Source organism: Notolepis coatsorum, assembly GCF_963971535.1.
Source record: "Notolepis coatsorum genome assembly, chromosome: 1".
In the NCBI taxonomy this organism is placed as follows: Eukaryota; Metazoa; Chordata; class Actinopteri; order Aulopiformes; family Paralepididae; genus Notolepis; species Notolepis coatsorum.
In genome coordinates this window covers 55,705,798-55,730,278 of record NC_140165.1, presented here as the reverse complement: position 1 = coordinate 55,730,278, position 24,481 = coordinate 55,705,798, and the positions used below count along the sequence as shown (strand labels likewise).

Here is a 24,481-nt window from a genome sequence, read left to right as displayed (position 1 = left end):
CATACCTTTTTACCCTACAGTCTTTGTTTTGTTTTAGTTTTTTGTTGGGAATATGACAACACTACCTCAGTCCCCTCTCCCCCTCCCCCACTAATCTCTTGTCACATACACCAGCCCCACCCCTTCCCTACACAAACACAAACCCTCAACCCCAAGAGGAGCGACAACAACAGATCAGCGCAACTTGCGCTCTGGAGAGAGAGGCGCACGTGCATTCTCTTGCGTACAGTACGCCTTTACCGCTTCTGTCTCAGAAATCCAACTCAAGTAAGATGTCATTCTTTTCAGAATTTCACTGGCTACACAATTGGCCAATTTACTTTCAGAAAGCGAATGCAGACTGGCGAAAGGTATTTATAATTAGTAAATATGCATATTGTCAATTCAAAATTAACCCACGTTTATTTCCTGTCAGTTATTGCATTAGCAAACATTGCAACAGGAAATAAACTTGGGACTCTTTTATGTTTTAATGTTTATGTTGTTTATGTTGTCAAGTTGTCTATAAATGGCTTTTAAATAAACAGGTAAATCCCCACCAGGGAACTGTCACATTTAGCCTACAGGCAGTCAGCTGTCATAATGAATTTAGTCAACGTCCTCTTGTAGATTGGACTGATAATTGCTCCACTTTTCACAGTTTGTCAAATATTGGTGGAGTTAGACAATGTTTTACCCGGCACTATTTCCTACACATAATTTTGCCTATATGGTACATTGCATTTATATTCGGAATAGGGAATGTGCGAGGGACCATGTGATGCAAATCACCAGTTCAAGTGACACTCGTTAACAATCATGAATGAGAAATGCTCTGAAATCCAGAAGATTAACGGGAGAAATGGCTAAAGGAGACACAGAAGAACGCCGGAAAATCAGAGTGTTTGCAGGTTTAGCCAACTAGCTCCATACTGATCATACAGATACACATTGGGCCTCATTCACCAATACTCTCTTATATATTTTTCTTATACATTTTGTCTGTTAAGAGAAAAATAAGAAAAGCCACCGCCGCATTCATCAACCCGTTCTTAACTCATTGGACGGCACTCACGAATAAAGTCGGGTTAACTCGCCAACGCTTGAGCGCCAAATCCGAGAAAAGTTGGGTTTTCTATCGTTATTTCTTTTATTCGATATTCCCATTCATAATCCATCGAGGGAGCCTGGGTTATCATTGGGAATGAGTCTGATATCACAAACGTCCAATACCGTCTGCCACCTTGCAGTCGATATTGCACATCCTTTGAAACTCTCTATCTTAGGCTGTGCGTCGATCTAAAGTGTCCGGGCGGAGTTTTCCTTGTCGGGCAGGACAAGCGTTTATAACGCATGGATTGAGGAGAATCAAGCACTCCTGGTTCATGTTCTTTGGTGGATTATGTTGGCAACACGATCGACATCAATACTTGGAATGACGATCAGATCATTGGAATATTCTTTTTGGAGTACATCCTAGTCAAGGTAAGGGCTATAGGGAGGTGTAGTCTGACGTCACTGGTTGTTCCACCCAATTTTGCGATTTTTTTTTAATGATTCATTGCCAATATTTTCATGTTGAGCTATAGATTGTGGATCAATAAGCACAGAAAGGTACACCATGCCAATGTTAATTCTTTATTTGTTTTAAACGAGACGATTTAGAAATGGGCAATGGGGAAATACATTGTGTTGGACAGAGGGTGGAACACGAAAAACGGCAATGGCGTAACCACTACACCTCCCTATATGGTATTGTTGTGGAAAATGTGTATGGGGTGGACTAGTTTAATATAGGTCAACTAGCAGTGCTGAAAGACGGTCTGGCTGACGTTCTTAAAACAACTTGGACAGATGGACATTTCAGTACGGCACGTTGTGTGCTTGTAATCTCGTACATCGTATCGCTTTCATATCTTGTTCTTTTCTCTCTTTCATACATACACAGCACACACACACAGACACAGCACACACACACAGACACACGGACACACACATACACAGCACACACACACAGACACACAGACACACACAGTCACACAGACACACACACACACACACACAGACACACACAGTCGCACAGACATACACACCGACACACACACACACACACACATTCCCTGTGACACAATACACACATACAATACACATACGTCTGTACGCAGACGCACACACACACAGACACACACACACATACACACACACACACACACACATCTCACTCTCTCTTCAATGTTCTTAATGTTTTACATCATATCGTGTGTGTACATCATATCTTGTTTATCTCTCTTCGATGTTCTTAAATGTTTTTATCTAAATCTATGTTCTTCTTAATGTCTTTATCTCTCTTCATGTTCTTAATGTTTTTATCTCTCTCTGATGTTAAATCTACGTATCATCTTAATGTACGTCATGTCAGATCTGACATGATATGATACGTCATCATATCTGTCATGGGGGGGCAGGACTGAGAGGGGATTTAGGGGACAAGCAGAGGGATTGGGAGTTAGAGTGTTTTTTGTTCAAGCTGTGGTGATCCTCTGCTCGATCCATAGCTTTTGCTGTTAAGAACTTCTTTTCCTAAATAAATTACCTACTTGTTACAATTGGAAATATCGTCTCCTGCTGTGTTAAACAACCATCAGCCACAACATTTGGTGACCCTTGACCTGTAGATCGCTCCACCGGGCCTTTTCATACGGCCAGTTCCTGGAATCTCCCGTAAACATTCTGCCGGTTGTCGACAAAAAAGGTAAGCGTTGGGCTTGTTATATAAATATCCGTCAGAGTTTCTGCGGGAGGAAAAAGTGAGCTGGTTGTGTGAACTGGTTCTCTGGATGGACGGCTAAAAAGAACACGACTGATGAGGTGTTTACACTGGGGCGATTCCTCTTTTAACAGGCTATAAGTGCGCCACTAATCAATTTTAATTGCATGTTTTCGACCTCTGGTCAAATTTTTCTCCATCTCTTCAAACCTCTCCCCGACCCCTTTCCCCTTTCTTTACGACACTCTCCACATACACACATAACTGTGCCTTCTGTCCTCTGTAGATAAGACTCTCAATTTTCAAAACAAAAACCGGTACCGCTCTGCTGTTATTCAAAACACACTATCACAGCTGGCATTCTCTGTGTCAAACTAATTACGTTTATGATACACTATTGTTCGTTTTCTTATTGGCTTGTGAGGTTGTTGCTACAGAGAGGCTAGCTGTCCTACACACACACACACATACAATACACACACACAGTCACTACACACACATTCCGGTGTCCCGGTAGACAGCGGGTTGTGACGCACACACACAGAAATCTCACTAAATCTTTATCTCTCTCTTTCGTACATGTATAGAAGATAACTCATTCTGGGCGTAGAGCCAGCTAGCCAAGGGATCTCTCTCTCTCTCTCTCTCTCTCTCTCTCTCTCTCTCTCTCTCTCTCTCTCTCTCTCTCTCTCTCTCTCTCTCTCTCTCTCTCTCTCTCTCTCTCTCTCTCTCTCTCTCTCTCTGGTTTGCTGACCCCTGTTGGACCCCTGTTGGTGGGCCAAGGAACAGACTCATCACATCTCTTTCTCTCTTGGGTTTGCTGACCCCTGGTGGTAGAAAACACACACACACAACCACACACACACACATACACAGTCACACACACACACACAGTCACACATACAATACACACACACACACACACACACACACACAGTCACACATACAATACACACACACAGTCACACACACGACACACACACATACAGTCACTACACACAGACACACACACACACACACACACACACACACAGTCACACACACACACACACAGACACACACACACACACAGACACACACACACACACACACACATTCCTGTGTCCCGGTAGACAGCGGGTTGTGACACACACACACACCGACACACACACACACACACACACACACACATTCCTGTGTCCCGGTAGACAGCGGGTTGTGACGCACACACACACAGTCACACACACACGGTCACACACACGGTCACACACACACACAATCACACACAAACACACACACACACACAGAAACACACACACACACAGTCACTACACACAGACACACACACACACACAGACACACACACACACACACACATTCCTGTGTCCCGGTAGACAGCGGGTTGTGACACACACACACACCGACACCGACACCGACACACACACATTCCTGTGTCCCGGTAGACAGCGGGTTGTGACGCACACACACACAGTCACACACACACGGTCACACACACACACACACACACAATCACACACAAACACACACACACACCGACACACACACAGAAACACACACACACACAGTCACTACACACAGACACACACACACACACAGACACACACACACACACACACATTCCTGTGTCCCGGTAGACAGCGGGTTGTGACGCACACACACACCGACACACAAACACACACACACATTCCTGTGTCCCGGTAGACAGCGGGTTGTGACGCACACACACACAGTCACACACACACAGTCACACACACACACACACATAATCACACACAAACACACACACACACCGACATACACACATACACACACACACGCAGACACACACACCGACATACACACACACACACACACACACACACACAGTCACACACAGACACACACACACCGAGTTGTAGTAGCGTTGTAGTGGTAGATCTAGGTTAACTGTGTCCTGGGGTAGAGTAGTGGTAGATCTAGGTTAACTGTGTCCTGGGGTAGATCTAGGTTAACTGTGTCCTGGGGTAGAGATTTAGGTTAACTGTGTCCTGGAGTAGAGTAGTAGTAGATCTAGGTTAACTGTGTCCTGGAGTAGAGTAGTAGTAGATCTAGGTTAACTGTGTCCTGGAGTGGTAGTTGTAGAGTAGTAGTAGTTGAAGTACAACCACACACACACATACACAACACAATAAACACACATACACGCTAAACAACGATGCATACAGCAGAGGACATACTGTTAGACCGGAACCCGCTCATAAAGAACCTAATTCTTAAGGTTGGTGTCCGGTGGCAGAGGCGTACAAAGGCCGGGGACACAAAATGGCCTTCCGGAGGTACTTTTGATCTCGACGTATGCGAAGAGATGAATGTAATGATTCGTAACCACAAGCCAGGCGACAGCAGCAAAAAGAGGTTGAAAAAGAGGACAGAAGAGTTGGGGGTAATGAAGCTCTACGCCCAGAAGGGGAGAGCATACAGGCAGGAAGCTTTAGCGCTAAATCAGAGAGAGACGGATATAGGGAAACCAACATCCCCACCTTATGTCACGCAATTGCCGGTGGGCACGGTGACAATAAGAGGAGAATATGAGGAGACGGAATTAGGGACCCCCGCTAGGTCAGAAACCCCCGCTAGGTCAGAAACCTCCGCTAGATCAGAGACCTCCCTTAGGCGAGATACCCCCCCCAAACTGACCCCGCAGGATCTCTATCCGAAAGTCCTGGCGGCATATGGCGAGACAGTACGTCGGAAGTTGTATGATGCAGAGGAAGAGGAGGTAGAGAACCTGGGCAGGCAGAGGGAGGGAGTCGGGAGGAAGATAGAGGAAGAGGCCCGTCAAAATATGGCACAGCAGACATCAGGGAAACACGGGGCGTGTGGCCACACCAAACTGTTGACTGATGAGGAAGATGAGAACGACACGAAACCAGCACAGGAGAAAGGAAACATTACAGGAACCCTGACTTTCGCCCCTACATTTCTGGGAAGTGTGACAAGTACAGGCCAGTTTCCCCTGCTAATAAAGGGGAACGATATCTTTCACATGCCATGGTCACCTCTAGACATCGATGGCATAATAGCAAGACTACCGGACCTTTCAGAAGGAGCCTCCAGGTGGATCACGCAGTTTGAGGAAAATACGTCATCTTTTCTGCTAGCAGTGGGTGACGTCAAATCCCTGTTGACGCGCTTGCTAGGAATTGGTGCCTGCCGGGACATCATGGGTGATACATCGATGCGAGTGGCATGCGACACGCAGGCCCATGATGGAGACATATTCAACGCGCATAGAGCGGCGTTGTGGTACAAACTCAGGAATCAATATCCATCACGTATTAATCCGGCAAAACTGGCGGGCAACCCCATAATGGAGACGGAAGGGCCTGGCACCTATGTGAACAAAATACTGAAGGAGTGGAGAGGTGAGCTAGGACACAACCCAGAAATAGACCCGTTGCAGAGGGCGATGTTTAGAGAAAGTGTGATGAGAGGGCTTCCAGAGGTGGTTAAGAATAGACTGGAAGACGTGGTGGGGTTAATGGACATGACTTATCCTTTGTTCTGTGCACATGTAACACATAGTGTGGAGAAGCAAAGGGCTCAGGAGCAGAAAGTCAGGGATCAGGATAGAAATGACTCAAGGAAGTTAACTCAGCAACAACTGCAGCCCCAAAGGAGGTTGCAGGCAGTAATGGTGTCATCTGCTACCTCTCCACCCATGCAGGACCAGGGACCCCCGCCTGCACCTCAGGTAGTGAGAAGCTATGGCTATAGTTCACAGAACCAGGCGTCCAGGCGGCAGGCAGGGAATGGGCAATCAGGCCCACGGTTTACACAGGGACCGGGGAACGAACAACAGTTTCCCCGTTTCCACTGTTGGAACTGCGGCATGCAGGGACACAGGGAAATGAGATGTAGGCAACCATACCGTCCCGGCTCGGAGTATGGAAGACCCGTGCGCCAGGGGGAGTCACAAGGGCCTCACGACCAGGGGGAGACAGGAGGGCCCCGAAACCAGGGGGGTAATCACTAGGGGTGCCCAGAGAATGCGACGGGGGGAAATCAAATGATTGTGGTTTCCAAGGGAGCTGAGCAAGAACCTATTCTGCAGGTCCTAGTGGAGGGCAAATTAACAGAGATGATGGCAGACACTGGAGCAGGTTTTTCCTGCATAAAGCAAAAATACGCCGCTCACTTACCCCAGTCTGGACAGTATGTTCGGACGGTCGGATTCTCGGGAAAAACACAATTAATACCCACATCAGATCCAATCTCTATGACGTATAACAACAAGACCATAACAATACCTGTATTAATTTCGGACAGCACCCCGCGCAATCTCTTGGGACGAGATGCAATGTGTAAACTAGGCTGTAAAATCCTATGTACGCCTGAGGGGATTCAAATTGAACAAGACGTGTACCAAATGATGCTACAAGGGACGGGGGAGAAAGAGGCCACTGTGTTCTGGCTGGGCAACATAGATGCAGAGCTGCAAAGGGTCTGTGACCCCTGGGAGCCATTTCTGAAAACCCAACTGCCTCAGTCTAGACAAACAAACATGGAGGCACATTGCACACTACAATATTTGACGAATAGTGACCTAGTTAGGAACAAGGCATGGTTGCAGGGACAGCCCGAGCAGGTGCAGATTGACTCATCTACGATAATTGTAGGGAGACAGGGCGCGGCGTTGAGGGTTAACACGGGTAAGTATCTACGGGAACAACATAGACTAAGAGACGCCGCCCCACACATCACTCTGAGAATAAATCCTGGTTACGAATCCGAACATCTAGGTTCAATGATACAGGAATCCGAGACTCAAAGGTGGGTCTCCACGGAATCTCCGCTAATTTGGAACAGCGCAGATGGGAGTTTCATAAAAATAATGATTTCCTTTTCAGTTTTGGCAAAACCGCAAGTAATCAGATTACCAGGAGACCCTTGCGTTATTCCAGAGGCGGATGCTTTGCTGGAACAGGACATGTTGGCGCGCACCCCGGAACGGTTGTGGTCAAAACACGACACAGATGTGGGTCTAATATTGTCGGCACAGCCAGTGAAGGTCAGGTTAAAGAAGGGTTGTAGACCACCCTTTATCAGACAGTATACAATGAAGCCAGAGTCGGAGGAAGCTATATCACATCAGATTGAGGGACTGTTAAAGGGGGGAGTGCTCGTCCCTTTCAAATCCAGATGTAATACACCTATCCACCCAGTGCTAAAGGCGGACAGGGCTAGGTACAGACTGGTACACGATTTGAGGGCGGTGAACGACGTGGTGTCTGGACCAGAGGCGGAAGTCGCTAATCCACACACCCTCCTGACAAACATCCCGAGTAGCTCGCAGTACTATACGGTCATTGATCTCACGCAGGCATTCTTCAGTGTTCCATTGGAAAAAGAGTCTCAGTATCTGTTTGCTTTTACCCACAGGGGGAAACAATACTCTTACACCCGGTTGCCACAAGGGTTCGCGCACTCGCCACATTACTTCTCGAAGGCGCTCAAGGAAGACTTGCAAGGAGTGTGCGACACACTACTCAGCACGGTTTTACTGTATGCAGATGACATTCTAATCTGCTCGGATACACGTCAGCAGTGCCATGAGGACTCCATCAAAGTTTTGAGTGGATTAGCCGTGGGAGGCCACAAGGCATCCCGTTCAAAACTGCAGTACTGCCAGCCAAAAGTTGAGTACTTGTCTCGCGTCATTCAAAAGGGCATAAAAAACATCTCACCCACGCAACTCGAAGCTGTATCCAAGGCACCTAGGCCATTGACGGTCCGACAGATGATGACGTTTTTAGGGATGACTGGGTACAACTCTGAGTGGGTGGAGGACTATACGATAGCGACAGCGCCGTTGAGGATGATGATAAAAGAGGCGGGTACAGACAAGCTTCGCGCTCCCTTGACATGGACCGAGGAGGGGGAGGACGCGTTCATAAACATTAAGCGTCTGTTGTTACAGGCCCCTGCCCTGGCGCTGCCGGATTATGAGAAGTGTTTCCACCTATTCGTCTCACATAGAGCGCAGCATGCGACAGCTGTCCTGACTCAAACACAGGGGGGGAGTGGGAAAAAACAACCGATAGCATATTACTCTAGAGCTCTTTCGCCGGTGGAGCAGGGTCTGCCACCTTGTTATCAGGCCCTGGCCGCAGCACATTTGATGTATGAGAAGGCAACGGCCGTGACAATGGGATATGACATTTGCATTTGGACACATCACAAATTGGCAAACTTGATTGAAAGAGGCAAATTTGTTCTGACCAGCCAACGGCAACAGGCTTACATGAGGCTCCTGCAGTTGGATGTACGTGTGCAGGGGGTAGCGACGGGGTTGCCAATACCCAGAGGTGTCAAACTATGGCTGACCAAGGATTTCGAGTGCTTGCAAAAGGAGGGGACCCGGGATGTAGGGGAGGTGGCAGAGGGGCGGTGCACTACTATTTGGAGCATCACGACTAACTGCACGAAAGAAGGAAAGTGTGGACACGGGGTCGTGTTAAAGGGATACCAACCCACGGCCTGTAGCTTGCCCTTTTCATGTCCAGGATATGGCACTGGCGGACCAATACTGGCTCTGCGGCGGTAGGAGGTTGAGGAATACACTTCCTTTAGATTGGTCAGGTAGATGTGCCCGGGTTCAGGCGATCATGCCAATGGTGGTCCTACCATTATCAGTGACGGAAGGACCTTCTGAGTCTCCTATCTCTCGAACGAAGCGTAGCTACAAGGCAGACCCAAGGGTGTATCTGGACAGCATAGGACAGCCAAGGGGCATTCCAGCCGAGTTCATGGCTAAGAATGAGATTGCGGCAGGGTTTGAGTCTATTCTGCCATGGATATCGGTCAATAAGAACACCGGGTGGATCAACTATTTGTTTTACAATCAGCAGCGGTATCTCAACTACACCGAGGAGGCGTTGGATGCAATGGGGGACCAGATGCACGCGACCAGTACGGTGGCGTGGCAGAATAGACAGGCTCTGAACTGGTTAATGGCGGAGAAGGGTGGAGTCTGTTCCATGTTTGGACAGTACTGCTGCACATTCATTCCGACGAATGTGGGGCCAGGGGGAAAGTTCTCCGAGGCCATGGCTAAGCTGAAGGATTTGAGGGAGGAGTTGAGGGGGAATTCTGGCCGGAATGAAGAATGGTGGGGGAGTGGGGTGTTGGAAAGATTGGGACAGTGGGGAAGCATAGTGATGCAGACGGGGATATCCATTGGGGTGGCAGGGTTGATATTGGTTCTCCTTTTCTGTTGTGGTATGCCTCTCTTGGGTAGGCTGGTAACTTCACACGTAACGAGCCAAATGCTGATGGTGGGACAGAAAGAGATTGAGCCACAAATCGGGCCATGCCCTCAGCTTTATGCTGCCTTAGAGGGAGACGAGGGGATAGAGGATTAGGGGTATGGTGAGGTAGGGACATTTTCTTTTTGTTGGTTCTTTCCTTTAAGAGTGACGGGGGATGGTCTGAGTGCAGTTTTGTTGGTTTATTCCTTTAACTAGGAATTTTAGTCTGATTTTCTAATGATCCTTCGGCATAGAGATTGCAACCATTGAAAATCATTGCATTGTTTTTTATTTTTTTATTATTTTTTGTTTATTTTACTTGTGGTCCTGGTCAAACCGGAATGGGAAGGGGCATCGGCAGAGTGTCGGTTCTGAGCCTGAGGAAGCATTGAGAAGAAGTGGTCTGGGGATCGGTTCTGGGGACTGGAGGGACAAAGGGGGGGGCTAACGCAGTGGGCAAGATGGGCACCTCCCGTCGAAGATGGGGGGACACGTGGTGAGGTCGGGACCAGCGCCTCCCGTCCAGGTATGGGGACACGCTTCTACGGGGACTGGAGGTGTGGCGTGGTGGTTGCTGTATTGGCAAAATGTGACTTTTGGCAATACGGTGAGGAGACTATGGCGTGGGCATGGAAGGGGGGCTGAGCGATGGACACTGGGACTCAATGTTATGGAAGAGACAATGTCATTTTTTTTGGGAGGGATGTTCTATGTTTAGTTCTGACGGTCAACTTCTCCTTTCCCTGATGAGAGTCGCGGTTTCCGGCCGGAACTGTGGCTCATTTGGTAAGCGGTGGAGGTTGGGGGGATTTGTCTGTCAGGTTAGGATTATAAATTGGGGTATTTTTTTTATGTTTTATTATTACTCTTGTTTTGAGCGGTTTTGTGTTTATTGTGAGAACGGTAGTCAGCCTTTGTTGGTCCGTTAGGGGTCCAGTGAATGAAGTAAGGTTTCTTGTTTAGTTAGACATTTAAAATTTATTATATGGCTAGGTTTCTTGTTTAGATCAGCCATTTAAACTTTTATTATATAAATATGGTTTCTCGTTTAGTTAGACGTTCACATTTTCTTGGTTATATGATTTGGGTGGGACTAGGGATAGCCCCAAATGGGGGAATGTTGTGGAAAATGTGTATGGGGTGGACTAGTTTAATATAGGTCAACTAGCAGTGCTGAAAGACGGTCTGGCTGACGTTCTTAAAACAACTTGGACAGATGGACATTTCAGTACGGCACGTTGTGTGCTTGTAATCTCGTACATCGTATCGCTTTCATATCTTGTTCTTTTCTCTCTTTCATACATACACAGCACACACACACAGACACAGCACACACACACAGACACACGGACACACACATACACAGCACACACACACAGACACAGCACACACACACAGACACACACAGTCACACAGACACACACACAGACACACACAGTCGCACAGACATACACACCGACACACACACACACACACACATTCCCTGTGACACAATACACACATACAATACACATACGTCTGTACGCAGACGCACACACACACAGACACACACACACATACACACACACACACACACACACATCTCACTCTCTCTTCAATGTTCTTAATGTTTTACATCATATCGTGTGTGTACATCATATCTTGTTTATCTCTCTTCGATGTTCTTAAATGTTTTTATCTAAATCTATGTTCTTCTTAATGTCTTTATCTCTCTTCATGTTCTTAATGTTTTTATCTCTCTCTGATGTTAAATCTACGTATCATCTTAATGTACGTCATGTCAGATCTGACATGATATGATACGTCATCATATCTGTCATGGGGGGGCAGGACTGAGAGGGGATTTAGGGGACAAGCAGAGGGATTGGGAGTTAGAGTGTTTTTTGTTCAAGCTGTGGTGATCCTCTGCTCGATCCATAGCTTTTGCTGTTAAGAACTTCTTTTCCTAAATAAATTACCTACTTGTTACAATTGGAAATATCGTCTCCTGCTGTGTTAAACAACCATCAGCCACAACAGTATCAATCTTGCGTTGATCCAAGAATTCCTTCACTGCGATCCGAGCGTATGTGTGTATGTAACGTATTTCGTTGGTGACGATCAAAGCATAGAAAAACGACCCCCCCCCCCTCTCATGTATTCATGATGAAACATAATACCGATAATATAGCGTTGATTTCGAAATAGTAGCGTATACAGGCGAGAAACGGCACGTTTTTTAGTGAAATGCACGTATTGCTGCATAGCGTAGTTTTCTGGGATTAGACAGGATTACTCTAACACTATACTCATATTCACCACGCTATAAAACGGGAAAGTATGGATGAAAAAAATATAAATTTTTCACAAATTGAACGATAGATACTCGATGTCAAATGGGCAATAGTATTATATCCATAGCTACGATATATAATATAGTTTGAGCCCTGCAAACACCACCACGTATCCCTATACTTTAAAGCGGTGGCCTTCTTACCACACAGTAGGCCTACACAGCGCCCTCTGGCGCTGATTGAGTTAACGTCCAAATCTGTTCTTACCCAGGTGTGTTGAATGATGAATCCCACTCATTCTTAAACTTAAATGCATGTTCCCGTACAATACATTTGCATACAGACACGCCCCGCTAGCTTGTTATAAGGCAAATGAGGCATGTGCAAAACGGCGAGGGCGGTGTGCAAAACAGCTTGAGAGGTTCGGCATTGCATGCTGATCCATTCAACAGGAAGCGATTTGCGACTGATCTCAAAATTGTATTAGATTCAAATGTATTGTTATTAAACAGCACAAGTACAATACACCATCCAATCAGAGTGGATAAATAAATGCTCCATAAATAAATATAAATAAAAAAGGCTTAGTGAGGCAGCCTCTCAGCGCACACACACACACATACGGTATAAGTGCGAAATCGTTCCAGCGAAGTAGGTTTTGTCAATACTGAACGACGGCGCGCTTGTCAAGAGCCAATCGCGCAGTAGGTTGGGAAATACCTGACCTGTCACCTATCTCTCTGAAAGGTCCCTGTGGCTAAAACCCAGAGTGCACTCAGAACTTGTAGGTGTGGAGGCACAGGATTTGACCGGTGTGTGTTGTGTCTGAGTTGAGGCTCCAGAATATTGCATACATCTAAAAGGACCGCTCTTGGCAATCTGAAATGGCTAAGCAGCCACTCATCTGGCTCTGCTAATAGATCTAGAAGATCTCTAAATATGCGTTCTATGTGTACAGCCTGCCAGAGCATCTAACTGTTCTAACCGCAATATATAATCCATTTCAGAAGCAGAATGCACGCAATAAGTTCTGTTTTTTTATTATTAATATTTGGGGGCAATTGACCAATGGTAGGCTTTTTTCCCTTTTTTTCATCTAGGTAAGAGTTTCTTATCTGGGTAAAAGTGCTCTCGACCACTCTTAAAATTGGGTCTTGCCTAAGAGAAAAGCAAAAATAAGAAAACATTGCTGAATCCCATGTAAGAACAAAATAAGAAATAATGCTAGTTAAGAACAAAATAAGAGGAAATCTGTTCTTGTATCGCTTCGTGAATGAGGCCCATTGACTTTCAAGAATCTGCACCATTTGCACATCTAGAGACCTAAAAAGATCTACATTGTCTTCAATCAGCAAGTCTTCAATCTCTGGACCTAAAGATTTTCCTATGGATTTCTTCCTGACTGTATTCGGCCAGGAACCAGCCATATACAGGAGGGTCTACCGGCTTGTGCAAGACAGTCAGAGCTATTCTCTTTATAAAGAGTAATTAAACACATGGCCATTTAGCTTATTTTCCATCTATCAGACTCTTCAAGAATGTTATGTGTGGGAGCTCCCGTAGCTCACCGCATATCTCGGCGCTATTTCTGCGTCGGGGAAAACCGTGCTCGTCACGGATCTGGGGGACACAAGTTCGATTCCCGGACCCGCCGTCATTTCTCAGAATGTCTTCCCCTGCTCTACATCCCATTTCAACCTGTTTCTGTCGGTCATGCTTGACCAGAAAAGCGATAAACGCTAAAAAATAGTTAAAAAAAAAAAAAATTATGTGAAAATACCCCACTTTGTAAACAAAATCACAGATTGGGATTTTATGGAAAGAAAGAGGAGGGAAAGCTGTGGACACAGAGACAGATACATACAACTATGCTGCAAAAGAGGAAGGACAACAAGAGAAAAGAAAGACAAGAAAAGGAAAAGTAACATACTGGTATCCTGATGGTCTGTGGGCTCCTCCTTCAGCCCAGTTGAAGAATCCATGGGTGGGTCCAGCGTGTCCTGAGCCTCTTCTTTTTTAATCATCAGTAGGTCGCTGGGTGGATCTGGGGCAGAGGGAGACACAACTACATGTTTACAGTGGCATGACTTGCCCACTTTCTGAGTACAACCGTGAGTGAAGCGCTGGCCAGGGGGTATTGCAATCACTCCTGTCTGTCTGTGTCAGCTATAACTCCTACAATTCGGATCTAATTTAGATTAAACAGGATAATTATGTATGTTAAACACCTTTAATTCAGGCCTGCAAAGTGGTGTTTAGTTTAACAGCTCAGGCGAGGTATGTGTGTGTCAGGATTTTGAGGGTTTTGGCGCCCGGTGGCCAGAGATACTAGAGAGATGTTCCAATATACCATTTTTTCCTTCCTGATACCGATACCTGAACTTGCGTATCGGCCAATACCGAGTACTGAACCGATACCAGTGCATATAATATATATATATTAGTGCTGTCAATCAATTAAAATATTTTATCTGATTAATCGCATGATTGTCCATAGTTAAGTCACGATTAATCGCAAATTAATCGCATTTAAAAAATAAAAATGTTATCTACCTTAAACAGATCTTTTTCTAGTTTTAATACTCTTGTAACATGAGTCAACAAATGCTTGCTTTATGCAGCCATTTAACACAAAATGATGACCCTCATGCATTGCAAATTTGCATAAAATTCAAAACAGAGTGATGCACAAAATAACTTAAAAGAAAATAATAATTTAAAACAATGAATAAAGTGTGCATGAAATAATAGGGGAAAGAAAACATTAGGAACTTGTTACATTCACCCACACAAGGGCTGATGACTCACATACCCCACAGCTCTCTTTCTCTCTTGCCCGTTCCTCATCTCTCTCACCCCCCCTCTCTCTCTATCTCTCACACACACACACACACACTTTGAGTCAGAAACAAACATAGTATCAATGAGAGTATCAATAATAATAATAATAATGGCTTGGATTTATATAGCGCTCTTCATGACACCCAGAGCGCTTCACAGAGTCCATTATTTATTCATACACAGTCATACCGGTGGTGGTAAGCTACAATTGCAGCCAGAGCTGCCCTGAGGCAGACTCACGGAAGCGTGGCGAATAATCATCGCCTACGGCCCCTCCGACCACCACCAACATTCATTCACATGCATACACATTCATACGAGGCAAGTAGGTTAAGTGTCCTGCCCAAGGACACAACGGCGATGGGATAGACACGGGCTTGAGCGGGATTCGAACCACCAACCCTTCGATCATAATACACAGTGAAGGCGAGTAAACAAAAAAACTTCTAAAGCGTTAATCATGCGTTAACAAAATAGTGCCATTAACAGAATTGTGCGTTAACGCGTTAACTTTGACAGCCTTAATATATATTTTTTTACAGCTACATACAGATGGAGCCATTAGTGTTCCTAACCATTTTGCCGCGGTGGTCTCACGACATGGGAATTCATTTGGAAACCAGGTTGCTGTTCTGTTATATGCCCGCCAGGAGGCGCAAAGTCTGTTAACTTCATTAGACGGACAATACAACGTCCTATGTCTACAGACTGTATGAATTAATGTTGCTGAATTAAAGAATGAATAAGTAAAACGTGTCAATTCAGCAGTCAAAGTGTATATATTAAAACGTGTCAAATCTAACTTCATTAGATGGCCGACGCACGGCTCTCTTGTCCATTAATTTCATCAGAAGAAAGCGTTAGTGTAATGCTTTTTGGTAACAATAAGTTTGTGTAAACACGCAATGTTGCTGAATAAAATTATTAAACAGTTAAAACCTGTCGAATTAGCAGTCAATGGGTCTCATTCACCAATGGATTTACGACAAAAAGGGATTTCTCTTAGGGCCATTTGAGACCTTTTCGGGCAAGACATGAATATAGACAATATATTATAATATAATATTAATTATATATGTTTTATTGGGACGGTTGGTGATTCCCAAAATCTGGCCGAAAAGGTCTCAAATGGCCCTAAGAGAAAGCGTTTTTTGTCGTAAGTCCGTTGGTGAATGAGACCCACTGTGTACATTTTCAGCATTTTCACGCTTGTTTACCAACAATTTTGTTATAGTGTACTATAAGATGAAAAGATTCAAGCTGTGTTTTATGTGTCACTGTGGCACAGTGGTAACATTGCTGTTTCCCAAACACTAAGCCTTGGCAAAAAGCTGGTTCGAATCTCGTATTTTTTCCTTTTATATATAATTCACTTATAAAATGAAATGGTGTTCTGCCAACGTGTTTTGGCTAAATAATTTTTTTTTATAGACATTCGAAGCTTCGTTCGAATACTTCAATCGAAAAAAATTACATTCGGTACAGCCGAATCTTGAACTCTTCGCATTTATGGACCGGTATCTCCTCCCTGAGGGAAGGAGCTGAAAGAGGTGATGGGTTGGGTGAGACTGGTCCTTGATGATACACTTGGAGCGGTGGAGGCAGCGGGAGGTGAAGACGGAGGTGATGTTTGGTAGAGGAGTCCCGACGATCCTGCCTGCCGCCTTCACCACCCTCTGTAGAGCCTCTTGCTCTGCCTTTGTGCAGCTGGAGAACCACACACACCGTAGGTCAGCACACTCTCAACCGCACAATGATAGAAGTTGACAAGGAGATTTCGTGGCAGGTCAGCCTGCTTCAGCTTCCTTAGCTGAAGGCGTTGCTGAGCTTTCCCGATCACTGAGGCGGTGTTGGTGCACCAAGACAGGCTCTCACTCACACTGAGACCCAGGAACTTGAACTCAGTGACCCTCTCCACTGCCTCGTTGTTGATGAGCAGAGGGGAGTGGTCAGGCCTTGATCTTCTGAAATCCACTATGATCTCTCTTGTTTTCTTTATGTTGAGCGCCAGGTTGTTGCTGTCACACCAGGCTGTAAGGTCTTCCACCTCCCTCCTGTAGGCAGACTCATTGTTGTTTGTTATGAGACCCACAACTGTGGTATCGTCTGCGAACTTGATCATGTAATTGGAAGGGTAGGAGGGGGAACAGTCGTGTGTGAGCAGGGTGTACAGTAATGGGCTGAGTATGCAACCCTGCGGGGCGCCGGTGCTGAGAGACAGGGTGGACGAGGTGTAGTTGCCCAGCCTGGCGGCTTGTGTGCGGTTTGTGAGGAAGTCCAGCACCCAGTTACACAGTATATTACACAGACCCAGGGTTCGGAGTTTGCTGATGAGTTTACGGGAGAGTATAGTGTTGAAGGCAGAGCTATAGTCGACGAAGAGCATTCTTATGTAGGTGTTTTTCCTCTCCAGATGTTCTAGGGCGGTATAAAGCACAATGGCTATAGCATCTTCAGTCGATCTGTTCTGCCTATAAGCAAACTGGTATTGGTCAAAGGAGGCCGGGATGATGGATGTGATGCGTTTCCTGACCAGTCTCTCTAGACATTTAGCAGGGAGGGGGGTGAGTGCCACGGGTCTGTAGTCGTTCAGGCACGTGACAACTGACATTGTCACCGGTATGGCTGTCTGGCTGTCCGGATGTCATTAATTGCGTGCCTGTGTGCGAGAAGTCGGTCAGTGACAACACTTAAGTTAGCCAGTTAACGTGAGCTAGATGGAAAGACAATGTAACGTTACTGGGGAAAAGTTTTTTTCCTTGGAATACTCCTGTGCCAACTTGCTGTACTTTGCATGCAGGTCTGCAGCCATTATTGATGGATTAGGAATAGCCCCAACTGTGGCCAACTTTAGCCAAGGTACCGTTATCAAGCTAAGCTAGCTGACCCTCGTTTACTAGCTCGTCTACCCCACAAGGTTCTTCACATTGACATTTGATAATGTTAGTCAGCTAATGGTAGTCGGTAGCTACTTGGCTTGAATCCGATTCACCATGGGTGCATTATTGTTGATAGACGGTCAGTGTCAGCGATCATCTGATTTGATGTAACGGCGGATGTTGTTTCAACTAGCTAGCTTTTCCGCTAATAGTAATAATAACAACTATCTAGCTTTTCAGCTAATGCTAATAACACCAGCAAGCGAAACACATCCGAGCTCCCCACCACACCGCTCTGTCGGGGACGATGGCATTTAAGAAAGCGTATCTGCTGTTAAAATGACAAACAGCATTGACACTTTCATTCACTGTCGATTAAAAACACGTTCATTTTATAATCCTCACTCTCCGCTAGCACAGCACGTGTTGTAGCGTAAATGAGCTATCACGTGATAAATGAATTAATAAATCGGATCGGAGCATAGACTCGTGTACTCGCCGATACCCAATCCAGCATTTTAGGCTGTATCGGAGGTATTTCCGATACTGGTATCGGTATCGGAACAACTCTAGTCACAACTTTTGATAAAGTTCAATCTGGGTCAAAGGGGAGGGCGCTTAGCAATGTCAAAATAGTAAAATTATTTTAAGATAACACAGGACAGAAGCTGTGGGAGACACATAGAGGGCCAGTTGTTTTCTCAACACAGGAGCAGAGAGAGACAGAGAGAACAGCGGTCCCTCCAAGTAGGGGAGGGGCGAGGCGGGACAGAGAGGTAGAGAGAGAGAACAGACAGCGAGAGATAGAACAGAGCCTTAATCATTTAGTTTGTTTTCATGGACCTTTTTTACCTTTAACCTCTTAAGCCAGAGCGGTCCGGTGGTGGACCGCAAATTACATCATGCCATAAATCCATCTCTACAGACTGTATGAATTAATGTTGTCTTAACTGGCGCCCAGAAAAGTGGCAATTTTTTTACTTGAACTTGACTGCATACTTTTTTTGAAAAGCGTATCTTTATACTTATATAGAAAGATAACATTCTGAAGTTTCTGATACAATAAATAAAGAAAACTTTTAGTGCTAATGAAATAGAGTAACATAGGTCTGACTTGAGTTGTAGAAAAACTTGTTACTCACGTTTTTCTGTAGTAGTTGCAATATCCAAATATACTATTTCCAAAAAAATTGGTATGAGCTGGGTCCATAGCCTGAAGTCTTATGTAGTACATGTCCAAATTTCATAAAGATCCGTTCAGAAATGAGTGATTAGGAGCGGTTTTGGTCAACTGTGGAGAAAAAAAAAAGCTCTCCAGTAAACCATTTCCTCATTGACTTCAATGCATTCTGCGTCTTTTTCCTGTTTTCGCTTGTGACTTTTCACCTAGATCCCTGATTCGCAGATCCCCATGTGGGATATCATTGGAAAGCCACACTCATTGACTACAACCCTGTCCAATAATGATCAAGATTGCCAAATGATTGACGGAGCTAGAGCCCCGGGAGTCGGGGGTGGTAATCAAAGAGAAAGATATAAAAAAGAAAGCTCTGCCGTGTACTTTGGCGCACGCCTCACATATCGGCATGTAACTCGAGAACCACTGAGCGGATTTTGTCGCCTGAAAGGGCAATCGACACGACAGGTAACAGATAGGGCTTTAATTCTATATATATTGTATTTAAAAGAAATGCAGGTCGGCAAAGTGGCGCATCGCGCCAGTAGGCAAATCGTCCTCAAAACGTCCCGGGGCAGAGTCTGTGCCAGTTAACACATCCAGTGACGTTCACCAGAGGCCGCTGTGGGCCATGTGTGCCAGCGCTTTAATGAATGGGGATACATGCCGTTGTTTGCAGTGCTAAAACTATATTAAATATTATAGCTATGGATCTAATCATATAGTCGATTGTCATTGAGTTTCTTCCGGTCAAGATGCAAAAAACAGATAATTTTTTCATTCATACATTCCCCTTTTATACCGTTGTGAATATTAGTGTAGTTTCAGGGTGGTCTGGTGTCATTTCCAAAATGCTCCGTAATGGCCGGCAACGTGTATTAGAGTAAAAGCGTTATCGTTTCTTCCCTGGACTAGCTACTGTTCTCAAATCAAATTTAGATTATTGGTATTATGTTTCATCATGGATCCATGAAAGGGGGGGGGGGGGGGGCCCCTCCGTGCTTTGATCGCAACCAACGGAACACGCCACACACACACGCCCCTATAAGCATGAAGGATGAAGGATCCAGTACTGAACATGTTCCGGGGGGGCCCGACCCAATCGATGCATGCTTTATAAGCGCTTGCCCTGCCCGAGTAGTTAGACTCCGCCCGCAAGCCGCAGAATGGCCCACACACCAAGCCACATCATTTCAAATGGAGTGCAATAGCGGCTGCAAGGCGTTAGGCGGCGGTATTGGACTTTTGCGATCTCAGACCCATCCCCAGTGATAACACACAGCTGCCTGCATGTTTATGAATGGAAATAGCGAATAAAAGAAATAACGACCCAGAAACGAGACTCTACGTTTTTTGGCACTGAACCGTTGAGCCACAGAAACAAGAATTCTCGTGAACGGCACCCAAAGGGTTAAGAGGTTAAAGTGTTATTAGTGAAATATGAGTTTTGGAAATCTAGTCGGATACAAGCGAATATTAATGCTAGGAAATGCGCAACGCCATTTTGTTTGAGGTCATATGAGGACGAGAGAGGAGACCCAGGGCTTTCAATGGGCTTTGGAATTTCAAAAAACGACACTACCCGGTCCCAGCCCCCTGTCAATCATATGACTTCTGGAATTACTTTCTTATTTATCTTATATTTCGGGATTATCTTCCACAAACCTGAACGTTATTGGCATAAATTAGAATGCAGTTAGTTTCTCTACCTTTCTGTGAACGTCTAGCAAAAAACAGTGTTGCAAGCTGATGAAGAATGGCAGAGAAATGTACATAATAAACAAGTAACTGTACTTACGGTAGATTTCATTCACGGTTTTTGCTGCACGCGTGGTGATACTAAATCCAGATTGAACTCTGCCATTGGAATGGGGAGATTTGGCCTGATCCATAGATGTGCGACTTTGCTATAATAAGGTAATTTATAGGCCTGATATTCTATATTCTATAATTGTAACTGAGTGTATTAAACTGTATTAAAGAGTATGATATATTAAACCACTACTAGTTATGTACTTTAATTACTGGCCATACAGTACATGAATATATATGGTGAACACCCACACAAGAATACGGCATTGACACATAAATTATATTGGAGGGTTATTTATTATTATTAAGCAACGTTAGGTTACAGATTGAGAATTAGGCTTGCGCTTGTATGGCGAAGAACACACGTAAAGTCAGTCAAGAGCGTAAGTCAATGAGAATAGTATGAATACTAGGATGGGTCTAAACTGACGCCACCTGTGGTATAGCAATTACATAGGGCACACTAGTACCAGCTGGAGACACTGGGGGGTTCCCTCTGGGTGTAAGGCCGGCAGGGGTAGAGGAATGTTCGGGTACAAAGTCTGGGTCAACGAGGAATAACGAGGCTCCAGATACAGGAGCCAGTGCATGTACTCCCTTGATCAGCAGACAAAGCAACATCTATAATCCAGTATGCTCGACAGCATGGAAGACAGCTAGCCAGCCTCTTCCTAGAGGCGGGCTCGAGTGATGATCCTCACGGGGGGTAGATCCCAAACGACAGTGGGATCGACGGTTCTCTGCTCCAGCGGTCACGGTCCCAAAGCAATATAATCCAACCAGAAATGGTTCTGCAGTCGCCGGTGTAGGTTCTCCGGTGTACATATCCAACGGTTCTCGTCTAGGACTCCTCGGGTGGGGGCACGAGTTTAGGCCGCCCAGCCTGGATAAGTGCACTAGCTATATACACGACGAACCGGTGGTAATGCTGGTCACTGAAGAACTGTAGCCGCACGATACACTATAAATGATAGACTATTACTTCACATTAGATTAAGTCGAACTCAACGTTACTGCGTTAAACTCTGACACTTTAGCAATCTATTCGCACGCGGTTCTCAATGCTCTATTTAGAGGCAAAGTTGCTCACTTCACTGCACGTTGTCTCGTGGTGAAGGCATCAAGGTTTGAACTGAACAAGTGCTGCTGTGTACACCTGCGCTGTATTTATACGTAAGGTGAATTATCTAGTGCCAACCTCAGTTCTGTCTCGTATTACTGCGCAGACTCTGGACATGTTGAGACATGCCCGGAGTTGCCTTTGAACTTGCCGTTGGGGGCTTGGTCGTTGGCGCCTAGGGGTCGCTGTCCAATAGGAGAGCGAATATTACTCTGGTTTGTATCCAGGTAAAGGGATATTCCGTGTATATATACAAATAATATACAAGGGATATCAAACGATATACAAATATTATACAAGGGATATCAAGCAATAAATATATATATTCGGTTTAATCTGACACTTTGTAACAATAATCATACTTCAAATTGCATGTGTCCGGATGGCAGAATTCAGTACTGTATCTACAAAACCTTCTGTTTAACCCTTTCTCTGCCACGCTTATGTACATCCTTATACCGTCCTCTGCCAGCTTATTTGTCTATGGAGAAGTTCCCCTTCTTTGCAGGGCTATAACTTTTTAAATTGTATTGCTAAATTGACATTACTATGGCCCATTCAACGTCAATTATCTATCGTTTAGGATGTAGCAACGTTCTACTTTTTCATTCACATATTCATACTAAAATACGGTCTAAACTATAAATATGTTTTTATCGTTTTCTGCAGCATTCTGCAGAACGTGATTTATAGCCCTAAATACATATATTAGATCATCAAATGTAGTTTGATACCGATTGACGTCATAATAAAACTTTCAATTGCACAAGGTCCTAAACGTCTTGCCTCATCATCTGCTGGTGACCGGGGGGGGGGGGGGGGGGTGGGGGGTGGGGTGGCGGGGGGGGGGTTTATAAGTCCGTGGCCGACGTTAAATGAATCATGTAGTATGGGTGATATATTGATCATAGCAGTTTGTATCGAAAATGTAACAGGCTGAAACTCACCCCAGTCTCCTCGTAGCATTGGGTGATGAGCGTGGAGCAAAAAGATTGCTATTATGGGATGTTGATATATGCGATCCATTTCCAGGTTGTATAATAGTATATACGTCCAAATCATGTTGTTTATCGAGTTATTGGCAACGGATCGCTATCCATTGTGTCGAGCTCGAGTCCCGCGAGCGATAGCGAGTGGCCGGACCGAATATGGATGAGCACCACTTCCTGCCGCTCATTTCCTGTTTGGGCGATCCGCCGATCGGCCATCAGATGGCGCTCTTGAACTGTTGGAGAGTTGAGAGGAGATCAACAGGGGATCTCAAGACTCCGTGGGTAAAATACGATTGCCATCACAGATTTTTGAAATATTGATCTCAAAGACGCCTTACGGCGCCATTGGCAGATTACGCATGGCGGAGAATGACGTGGAAACTCGTCCTTGGCGAATAAAGGGTTAATCATCTTTCCATTATTAATTTGCTTCAATACAGAAAGAATGGACTGTATACATTGTTGCCTATCTGTATCTTTAACTCATTCAGCGCCAGAGGGCGCTGTTTACTGTGTGGTTGAAAGGCCAACGCTTTAAAGTATAGGAATATGTGGCGGTGTTTGCAGGGCTAAAACTATATTATAGCTATGGATATAATACTATTGCCCATTTGACATTGAGTATCTATCGTTCAATATGTGAAAAAGAAAAAAAATCATCCATATGTAGAAGGGTGGATTATCCCTGCTTGTGGGAGTAGTAGTACACAGACACTGGGTAGTAGGATACTATAGTATTGGACCTATATGTACCCCCGTCTTTGGCCCGGAACGTCGTTCTGGAGGGCTTGCAGCTGGAGTGGATGGGGCCCAGGATTTACTAACCTGGGGACTGGTACTCTGGTCTCCCTCGCCTTCCAAGGCGGTCAGCAGTAGCTCCCCACACACTCTCACTTCCCCCAGTACCTCCGACAGCCCTCCCACACCCAGTGACTGTCAGTTCAATAGTATTATTGGGCTTCCCTTTAAGCAGTACCCTTCCTTGACCACCTGTATAGACCCTTCAAATGCTATTCTGTGAATGGGGTGTAAGGGTTAAATAATTATGCAGTCACAATATTTACCCAGGGGTTAGAATAGCAAATGGAAGAAACAGACACACAGACAATACTCCCAATAAGGTCTACTTTACTGAAGCCTGGGCAGGTTATCAATTACAATTAACACTTTCATTTATTCATACATGGCACCGGGTGCTCTCACTGTTAATGTAGGGGAAGCTCTTCCCACCATAGGCACTGCGTGCTCAATACATTAAAACACCCGGCTTGTACTAGGGGAACCCAGGCATAAAGTAGAGAAACATTGGGAATTCAAATAACCAAATAATCAAAATGACAAAATAAAACCAA

General features: G+C 45.2%; 1 protein-coding gene across 1 annotated transcript in view; it reads right to left on the bottom strand.

Annotated features, from left to right (window-relative positions):
* The window catches only part of LOC311233228 (uncharacterized protein), a gene marked incomplete at its 3' end in the record, with an annotated part of 31,421 nt that overhangs the window by 2,273 nt on the left and 4,667 nt on the right, over nt 1–24,481 (bottom strand). The window contains exon 3 of the mRNA XM_084320160.1: nt 14,239–14,352. Within this exon, the coding sequence (XP_084176286.1) occupies nt 14,239–14,352 (114 nt within the window). The remainder of the gene's footprint in view (nt 1–14,238; nt 14,353–24,481) is intronic.